This window comes from Marmota flaviventris, chromosome 19 (genome assembly GCF_047511675.1).
Source record: "Marmota flaviventris isolate mMarFla1 chromosome 19, mMarFla1.hap1, whole genome shotgun sequence".
Lineage (NCBI taxonomy): Eukaryota > Metazoa > Chordata > Mammalia > Rodentia > Sciuridae > Marmota > Marmota flaviventris.
The window spans coordinates 264039-274697 of NC_092516.1; the positions used below are offsets into that span (position 1 = coordinate 264039).

At 36.2% G+C, this 10659-nt stretch overlaps 1 protein-coding gene across 4 annotated transcripts in view; it reads left to right on the forward strand.

Annotated features, from left to right (window-relative positions):
- Positions 1-2693, forward strand: part of Gspt1 (G1 to S phase transition 1) — a 30977-nt gene extending 28284 nt beyond the window's left edge. For all 4 annotated transcript variants that reach the window (XM_027940491.2, XM_027940488.2, XM_027940489.3 and 1 more), the window contains one exon: positions 2205-2693. In XM_027940491.2, the coding sequence (XP_027796292.1) occupies positions 2205-2257 (53 nt within the window). In that variant the 3' untranslated portion in view covers positions 2258-2693. The remainder of the gene's footprint in view (positions 1-2204) is intronic.
- The last annotated feature ends 7966 nt before the right edge of the window (positions 2694-10659 follow it).

A 10659-nucleotide genomic window follows, 5' to 3' on the forward strand; every position in this document is an offset into this window, starting at 1 on the left:
GCAAAGTCCACATTGCAACAGGTTCAAAGGAAATACAGATTTATGTTCCATAATATTTGTCGAATAAATGTTGAGTTGAATATATTGAACAACAAACAGAATTGACCATACTGTATATGAAGTAAGACCTTTAATTTTGATATTTTGTTATTAGAGGGTTTTTAAGGTAATTAAATTTACTAAATGATTTCTTTTTTTTTTTTTTTTTTAACCATACGATTTATTTTTATTTTTTTTAGTCATACAGGACAGCAGAATGTATTTTGACATATAATACATACATGGAATGTACATACATCAATCATATTGTCTATTCTGGTGCCCTTCCTATCCCCCTTATTCCTCCCCTCCTCTCCCATCCTTTCTCTCTCTATCCAATCTAATGTGACACACTTTTTTTTTTTCTTTTTCTCATCACATCATATATGTATTCTGCATAACAGTGAGGTTCTCCTTCCATCTTCCGTGCAACTCCCCTTCTCCCTCTTTTTCCCTCCCACCTCTCTTCCCTATTTAATGGTAGTCTTCTTCTCATGCTCTTCCTCCCTATCCCATTTTCAGTTACCCCCCTTATATCAAAGAAGACATTCAGCATTTGTTTTTTAGGGATTGGCTAACTTCACTTAGCATAATCTGCTCTAATGCCATCCATTTGCCTGCAAATGCCATGATTTTGTTATTTTTTAGTGCTGAGTAATATTCCATTGTGAATAAATGCCATATTTTTTAATCCATTCATCTATTGAAGGGCATTACTAAATGAAAATACAGGCGGGTTAGGGATACAGCTCAGTTGGTAGAGTGCTTGCGTCACATGCACAAGGCCATCCCCAGAAAAAAAAAAAAAGAAAATAAAATACAGGCGTATTCATGGTTTTTTCTTTTTTAAAAAAATACATAGTTTTCCAGAGGTGTGATACTGATCTCCTTTTGTGTGCATCCATTTCTGTCAACCTCTGAGTGATAAAGAACAGTTGTAATTTTCCTTTCAGGTTCATGAAATTCTTTGATGTGAAAACAGATTTAGCTGGGCATGGTGGTACACTTCTGTAATCCCAGCAATTTGGGAGGCTGAGGCAGGAGGATCACAAGTTTAAGGAGTTTGAGGTCACCTTCAGCACTTAGATAAAACTATTTTAAGGTTAGAAAAATTTACATAAAACTCCATGTTCCAGTTGAAATATACAATATTCACATGGTAATTCCAATCCATTCAGCAAAAACTTACTTGAATATCTAATAAGTGTTAAGAACTATGTGAAGCCAGGGTGATGAATACAGTCACTGAACCTTATTTTAGAGAAAACAGTAAAGACAGTGTCTCTTTTACTTTAAATTTCTTATCTTGAAAATCTTGGCAATAGTGAAATTGGATTTTGGCTTAGCTTAGTAATTGTGTTAGTTTATAGTCAGTACCTGATAATCAGGCAGATAGAAGAAAAAAAAATGTAACAAGGATTTTTATCCTAGAAATTTTTTTCCCCCTAAAAGATAACTTGGGTATTTATTTGTTTGTTTGTTTTTAAAGTTTTCACAATACCCCAGTGGTTCTGTATCCTTCTTTCAGTCCATAGGAATACTATTGGAAGAATGTTTTCATTGGATTGCAGGCTACATCTTTTCAGCTGCTAAGGATAGGCATTTTTTTTTCCTTAGAGCTTTAAATATAAATATAATTTCTGCATGAAATTGACCTGTTTTAATTTTAAGTGCATAACTTAGTGGATTTAGTGTTCTTACAGAGTTGTATGACCATTATCACATTCTAGTTTTAGTACACTTAGAACACCTAAAAAGAAGCCTTAAGCCCCCCTTATTCCTACCCTTTAGCCCTAGACAACCACTGATCTATCTTTTATGTTTGTCTTTTTTGGATTTCCATGAAAGAATCATAAATATGTGGTCCTTTTATTAAACTTAGCAGGGTTTTGAGGTTCAGCCATGTTGATACATGTACTATAATTTATTTTTATTGCTCAATGATACTCCATTGTGTGGATAGGCCACATTTTGTTTATCCAAGGATAGTGAAAACCTATCTCTTTTCCAGCCCCCCAAATAAGACCTGCTTAATAAGATTATTTAACCTTAAACCAGCTTTGCTGATAAAGCCAGATAGTTAGTATTTAATACCATATATAGACGTGCTGTTAACTACTGAAAGTTTGTATTTTTTGTTTGTTTCTTTTTAATTTCATTTCTAGGTAAGACCATTGCAATTGGAAAAGTTCTGAAACTGGTTCCAGAGAAAGACTAAGCATTTTCTTGATTGACCCTGCACAATACTGTGAGGAAAATTGACTGCAAAAGCCTACTTCACACCGCCTTCTCTTATTTTCTGCCCATTGATAAACTTCTTCCCATATTTTGCAAAGAGAAAATTCACAGCAAAAGTCCACATTATGTCAGCTTTCTCATATTGAGAGCTCTGCTATGCCACTGTGGAATTTATCCCAAAATCTCCCCCCTCCCCTTTCAAACTCTGCTTCCTTGGACAGATTTGGCAATAGCTTTGTAAGTGATGTGGACATAATTGCCTACAATAATGAAAACCTACAGGAATTTTTTATTTTTCATTTTCCCCTTAGGCATAGTCTTTTTTCCCCAGGCAGATCATTCTGAGTGTGCGAGTGTGTGTGCACATGTTACAAAGACAACTACCATGTTAATAAAATATTCCATTTGAAACCCTTTTCGGTATTTGAATTGCTTTTGAATAATGTTTTTTATCTAGATGTAACATTGTTGCATTAGCTTTTTAACTTTCCCAAGTAATTGAATACATTTTTATTACTTGGACTTTTCTAAACTCTTTCCCTAATCACTACTCTAAATGAGGCATTTACAAACAATGTTCAAGTTTGTATTAAAAGAATTAGTTGGATGGACCCCTTCTTTTGATGGTTAATGCATACATATCGTTACACACCTCTATGAAACTGTGACCCTGCTTTACTAATTAGATCTATCAGTTACTTTCTGCCAATTTATATTTTAAACACAGTGAGTTCTTTTTTAAAATAAAAGAACAGCATACTGTTGTTTTGTAAGTAAAACTTAATGAAATTGTGCCCCTACAGAAAATTCCATTAACTGGTTAAATTAGTGGAATTTACAATAAAGAAAGCATGTTGAGACTTGGCAAAAATGCCTCTTTTAGTATTTATAAGAGCTGCATGCATCTAGTATGGAAACTATCGATTACAAGTGCCAGTTCTACAAGTTACTCAATTTACTCTTTGATTCAGTAACTCTGAAGGTTGGAAGATCCTTGCTGGTTAATGCTAGATCCCAATCCAGCAACTCAATGAACACATACATACATAATCTGCACAGACTAAAATTAACAGTGATAAAATAGAATCAAGCACAGTATAAGTTTTATCTCAATTGTTTGAAAGTGTCTGAGTTTTCTTAAGTATAAAGCAAAAATCTGCTAACCATGACTTGGATGAACCACGATGTAGCTTTGTGGCTTTTAGACTGAAGGCTGACTTTCTGCTACAATTATCATGACTTTGAAATTTTTCATGAGAATGAATGGGAAATGGAAGAGATAGTTTCTGGGTTTATCAGAGCCTCCTTCCTGTTGAATGAGTGTTGCCATTTATCAAAGACAGTCTCTTTTACATTGCGATTTATCTCTAAATAAGATACTTTGTATTGTATGTTTAATAACGTTCTTTCCCTATAATCTTACTCCTCAGAAAAGAAAAGCCTAGTCAACTATTTCCAGTCATAAATCCTAAAATCTAATATTGTTAATTATGGACTTCCCATTCATGAAATGAATGACCACATCTTAGGGAAAGGGCAAAGTCATTGTCCTACAGCTTCTTCGAACGATACTTGTGGCTATAAATTGCATGAAATTTAAATTTTATCATGTCTGCAAATTTCTGGGCTTTTATTTTTCTGGGAAATATGGGACCTTTAATCAGAACATTCTTTTTGTACTTCCATGTTAATAAGGAGAAATACTAGCAGTTGCTTGGATTTTAATGAATCTTTACAAGTTCAAGAGTCATTGAAATTATTTCCAAAACTAGGTTTCTCTTTTTTAATTGAGCACATTTTTTTTTAAACCACTTACATTTGCTACTAAAACATTTACACTATTGGGATATTATGTGCATGTTGCCAAGACTCTTAAGTGAAATGTGAATGGGCCTACCTCTACAAAATAACAGTAAAAATAACACATAATTCTAAAGAATTTTCTTGGATTTAATCTTAACACGGTTGCGAGGTTAATCAACACCATACATTTTATGGGCTTTGAAATTCTTCAAGAAGTATTCCCAGTTTAAAGTTGATGCATTTAAACCTGTGATTATACTGGCTAGTCACTTGAATAAGGAGATAATGTGTGTGATACAAACTTGCAGTGTGTGCAGATGTTGGATTTTTAAAGAGCAATACAAATTCCTATGCTGTCATTCTGTCTTCTGCAAGTGCAAAATGTTTATATAGTTGACAATGCAAAATAGGGTAACTGGCTGCATATTTAAGATATTACAGACCTAAACATTTCTTCCTCTATACTTAGCATTTATTCGCCATGATTTTGTTTGCATCTTTTTATATTAATGATCTTTATACAACTTTCATGCTAGATTATTTAATTATAGTCCTTTAAATTAATAAACTGAATTTTAAGAGATATCATTGTAGAAAACATCTAAGTAATCGCCATTTTAACCCTATATTTCTTATTGTGGAAGAAGGGAAAAGATAACATTTCCTGTTTTTAATTTGCAAAAAACTTATCCAGTGAAAATATATGTAAAATCAATCAAAAGAGTTGGAGACTGAGTGTATATTGCCATGAAATTAACTGACAAATAGTCAAGTGTTCTTGAATAATTAAACCCGTGTATATTTCTTGTTTTGAATTAAAAATCTTGAAATATGTGGTAATTGAATGTAAAAATTTAGTAAACTGTAAAAGTATAGGTTATTCACTGTAATGAGGTAATTCAGACTTGTCTGCTAGATGAGAAAACTAAGAACTGCTTTTACAGTATCAGACTTCGAAAGTGAGTTGAACAGTTACTGGCATCCTCTCAGTTGAAGCGCTGCAAATATTTTGGGTCATACTTTCAACCAGATCCAGTTTTGCAACCTAAGAAAAAGTTGAATCTGTGGTCAAAAACTGCTCCCATGATGAACTTTTGTTGGGAAAACAAAAAAACCAAACCAGCTAAACTTCTGGCGATCTTCAGGAACACTAGTAATTACTCCATGATCTTGAATGACTATTAACACATGACAGCACTCTGGCACCTTTCAACATTGGCATGGACTTGCTCATGGACTGCTGCTTCATGGGTGATAGCTTCATTGCTTTGGGTAGGGATTTAAGGTAGTTAAGGGACAATTATGCAGTATTTATTGCAGCTCTTAACATCAGGCAACTTTCAACCTTTAAACCCTTTGTGAAAATTCTGGTTACAGCACTATAGCTCTGACTGTAGAATGATTAAATGTCATATTCAGTGTTGGCCTACCTTATTAGAATAAACTGCAATTAATCCTCTCACAGACATATACGTAAGGTAGATAGATAGCAGTCAGCTGGATCTGGAGGATGGTTATCTGTCTCCAAATACTGCACTTACTTCCAGCTAATTTTTCAGTGATTCTAGCAGATGCCATCTAATATATTCATGATCTTGTTTCATTTTAGAGATACTGCCTGCCATGGCAGCAACTTGTTAAATACATGTAATTACATATGCACAACTCAAAAGATGTATTAGGTTTAAATTTAGCAGTTATTTATATTAGATTTTATAGTAAGTGGAATAAGAAGTGGGTGTTTTTGGTTTTTTCCCCCAGTAATCCAATTGATTCCATTTGAACCACTGTATTGCCAGAATTCAGAATAGATTTGGTTCAGCTTTTGATGGTTTGGGCTCTAGGGTACTCTTGATTTTCAGTATCCTAGAACTTACTGAGTCTTCCCTTCAATAACTACACTCCTCACATACCTCTAATCCTATGCTTCCTTGAAAAAGTAATACGCTAGCTGAGTTTACTAAGGATTCTGACAAGGGCCTGCAGGTGTGGGAGTGGAACACTTTGTTCTCCAGTGTAAGGTAAAAGCAGACAGGCACTAGTACTGATGAGGCAGAAAACACCAGGATTTTTTAAACCCTGAGACCATGATTGAATTTTCTGCCTTGTCACACATGCCACTGTGTCCTTTAAAACTTAACATGGAAACCTCAGATTTGTGGACAGCACAGGTGAATAACATTTTGTGCTTCCTGAGGCTCCCCTCTGCCAGGCACGTTAGCTTAGTGCTTCAGATGTCAGCCCAAGTCCTTGCTACCTCCTTTCCTGCTGCCCGGGGAAGTGTTTGTGCTGGAGCTGGCGCTCTGGCGCTCCTCAGGTGATGGACCTCACCTCCATTTCCTCCACATGCATTAGGTGAAACAGGTCTGAGCCCGCAAGGTCTGCATTTTAGGGACTCACACATTGAGCCCTCAGAAATGTACACATTTAACCAGTTTCTTCTGTTTTAAAGGAAATGTAGCTCTCTCTCAGGCCAGGATTTAGTGACTAGTTTTTACTAGACAGCTAGTTAATACCTAGATCATTTTTTTTAAGAGAGGATTAAAGGGAACTGATTAGGTGTGCTGAGTTTTGCAACCTAATTCCAAAGCACGGGAGAGTGCCCTAGGTAGAAGAAACCTTTTTCTTATGATTTGTAGCTACCTACTGTGCCTGACTTGGTGCCTGTGTGAGGATTAAGCCCTTAGTCTGCTCTTGCAATTATTCAAATGACTGAAGTTAAATTTTGCTTTTGTAATACTAATAAAAATTGTCACCTTCCCTTTTGATGGACTTGTCTCTTTGTTTATAATCACCTGTGTTGTAACCTTCCATGATATTTTCTGTAGTCTTTTATTTTGTATTAAGTATTGGGACCATCTACCAGCATATTTGTTGGATGGATCTAAAAAGTTCAGTCAAGGAAAGAATTTACAAACATATCCGCTTCGATATACTCTGCAAGGCTTTTGTATGGTATATGTGGTATGTCGCAAAACAAAAAGCAGCTCCATAGGAAGTATTATAGGAGGGCTAGGGATGTGGCTCAAGCGGTAGCGCGCTCGCCAGGAAGTATTATAGGAGATGCTTCATAATTAATACCACAGTGTGATTTTATGTGAACACTAGAGCTGGGGAGACATCAGTGATGAATCTGTCAAAACTATGAACCTCTGCATTCAAGACCTCTAACAAAGATCAAAAGACCAAATGGTACTTGCCCCTCGTTATTGTGCAAGGGCAAGAAAAATTACTGATAAGCAGAAGTGGTCTTATGCAGTGGATGGTAGCCATAGGTCCCTTTGCAGACTCCTCTTTAGACCATGAGTTCCTATTTCAACTATTTTTAGATGAAAGCACCTAAAATTTTGGTAGTTGGTCTCTAATATAGATGTTTGGCATTAAGCCAGCCTTAGACAAAAGATGAGCAAGCTTGTGATAAAGCAGCAATTTATATTTTTAGTTTTCGATATTTTTTTTTTAGTTGTAGTTGGACCCAGCACCCTTATTTTTATGTGGGTGCTGAGGATCGAACCCAGGGCCTTGCACATGCAAGGCGGGCACTCTACCACTGAGCCACAATACCAGCCCCTATTTTTAGTTTTAAGTAAACTTTAGTGACTGCCCAGTAACTGACTACATTTTTCTACTTTTAAATGATAAGGCTTCCAACGCTATCCATTAAATGTGTCGGTACAGTTTGGTGAAAGAAGAGTTTCCCTTAAATGTTTTGCACACCACATTTGGCACATATTGGGTAGAAGACTGATGGAGTTTTATACTTGACACAGGCACTTTCCATCAAAGCATCTTAAAGTAGAATAGCATCAAAACTTTGGATACTGGGGCTTTGTAGTGAAGGATTTACCTTATAAATAATAACCAAATAACAAATTTTAAATCTTTGCAAACCTAAAAGGGCCTTAAAAAGAAAAAAAGCTTACCATCTTTGATGATGTGAAAAAAACAGTCCTGGAAAAAAACAAAATTTCTATTTATGCTCTAGTGAAGCAGTTATCTATTTTACCTTTTTATGGCCACTTTGATGCTGTGTGGGTAATTTAAAAAGTCATGTGGGCTGGGGGATGTGGCTCAGGCGGTGGCGCACTCGCCTGGCATGCATGAGGCCCGGGTTCGGTCCTCAGCACCACATGCAAAGATGTTGTGTCCGCCGAAAACTAAAAAATAAATATTAAAAAATTCTCTCTCTTTAAAAAAAATAAAATAAAAAGTCATGAGCTAGGTCTGGGGTTATACCTCAGTGGCAGAGTGTGAGGCACTGGGTTCAATCCTTACACCACATAAAAACTCTTTCCCTGTAGAATTAGTTCAAAATGTTGGTCTTAAAGGTGAAAATTTTCCTAATTATTGTGAATGTACCTTTTCTTCAAATTCTTTCTAAAGGATTTGCACCCAGTATTATTTGCAATTATTTCCTGTATTCCACTGCAGATAAGATAACCTAAAACAAGGAAACAAATCCTTAGCTGACAAGAATACTTTTTGTTATTCATTTATTTGTGCTAAGATCTTTGTGTTTAAAATCAAACCAAATTTTTTCCTTAATGTGCATAGAGTCTCACTGAATGGGAGTAGGGTTGCCGGGTTTCTGTTCTCACGACTAAAAGGCTCAGGGTCACTCTAGTTGAACTGGGCTGACTGGGCTGCACGAAATAACCACACAAGAGACACAGATACCTTTTTCTTTGGGGTTGCTGCGACGGCTCCTCTGACCTTAAGGGTCCGCAGAAAGAGAGAGCATGCGCTGACCCCTTTTATTGAGGAGAAGCTACTCAAATGAGGCGAGGGGTCAGGTTTCAGGGGGCTGAGTCTATCTTCATGATGTCCACTGTCAGCAGGTTGACTGACACCTGGGTAGGCCACACCCAAGGGCACAGTAAGAGGAGGGGACACACACAAGGCATTTCCATGGAAGATTCTATCCTAAACAGGGCAAGGGGTTATATTACAAAGGAACAGGTGAGCGTAGCTTCACCCATGGGGCTGTAGCAAGACACACCCATTTCTGTGACTGAGGGCCTCAGCACCCAGCTGGGGAGTGTAACTCAGTCACCCACAAGGTTGGCCTCCCACATAGGATGTTTTCTTTTTTTTTTTAATTTTTTAATGTTTATTTATTTATTTTTTTTTTAGTTTTCAGCAGACACAACATCTTTGTTTGTGTGTGGTGCTGAGGATCGAACCTGGGCCGCCTGCAGGCGAGCGCGCTACCGCCTGAGCCACATCCCCAGCCCCAGGATGTTTTCTTATCCCATTGCTCACATCTGACACTTCTCTTCAATGGAAATATCTTAAGCAATTAGGCAGTTAAAATTTTATAATTTATACAAGCTTAACTCTTGTGTTTAAGGCACTTTTTACCAAAAATGTTACCCTCTGGTTTGAGTTTAGTTAAGAACCCAGCTATTATATATATAATTATATATATAAGTATAATTTGGCCTTTTAGGCAAGGGCAATAGAAAAAAATCACATTTGTTTTGCATCCTTCTTCATGTAATTATATTTAGGCTGAATTTTTTTTTTTTTTTTTAAGAGAGAGAGAGAGAGAGAACTTTATTCATTTTTTAGTTTTTCGGCGGACACAACATCTTTCTTTGTATGTGGTGCTGAGGATCCAACCCGGGCCGTACGCATGCCAGGCAAGTGCGCTACCGCTTGAGCCACATCCCCAGCCCTAGGCTGAATTTTTTTAAGATTATTAAGATGGATACAATATCTTTACTTATTTTTATGAGGTGCTGAGGATTGAACCCATGTGCAAGGCAAGCACTCTACCACTGAGCTACAATCCCAGCCCCTTTATGCTGAAATTTTATCAGGCAATTTCACCCTACTTAACTGGGCAAGAGTACAGTACTCCTAAAAGATTTTGTGTTTGCTCATACACTGCAGTTACTTAGAACAAAAGCAATGCACATTACTAACTGCAAATATAGAAGTTTTAGGATGAGAAAGAAATCTTCAAATAATCAGACTCATAGGAGTAATTATGACTTATAAAGAAGTTCCAGCAAACAAAACTTGTAGAAAGTTTTTTTTTAATTAAGGTATAATTTGTATACAGTGAAATGCACAGATTTTATAAGGAGCTTGTTAAGTGTCCACAATTATGTAAATGTGTCCTGTAACACAGAGCATTTCCAACACCCCAGGAAAGTTCCCTTTTGCCCCTTTCCAATCCATCTGCTGCCAAAGTAATAAGGACTGCCTGTTTTTGAACTCTATCCATAGAATGACATAATGTTCTCAATTTTGTCTTCTCCACATCACCTTTTAGAAATTAACACTGTTCCATCGGTAGTTCATTCTTTCATATTGCTGAGTAGTAATAATCCATTTACCAATATCCCACAATTGTAAACCTCTGTCCTTAAAAGAAAATTAATTTGGCTTTCCAATTAGAATTCTTTGTCATGTTGATTGCAAATATAGCTTTCTTGAAGAAAATATATTTATCATCAGAAATGAAAAGTAAAACCAAAGAGAAGAGATTCACCTCTTCTTTTTTTTTTTTTTGAGAATTTTTTAATATTTTTTAATTATCGGCGGACACAACATCTTTGTTTGTATGTGGTG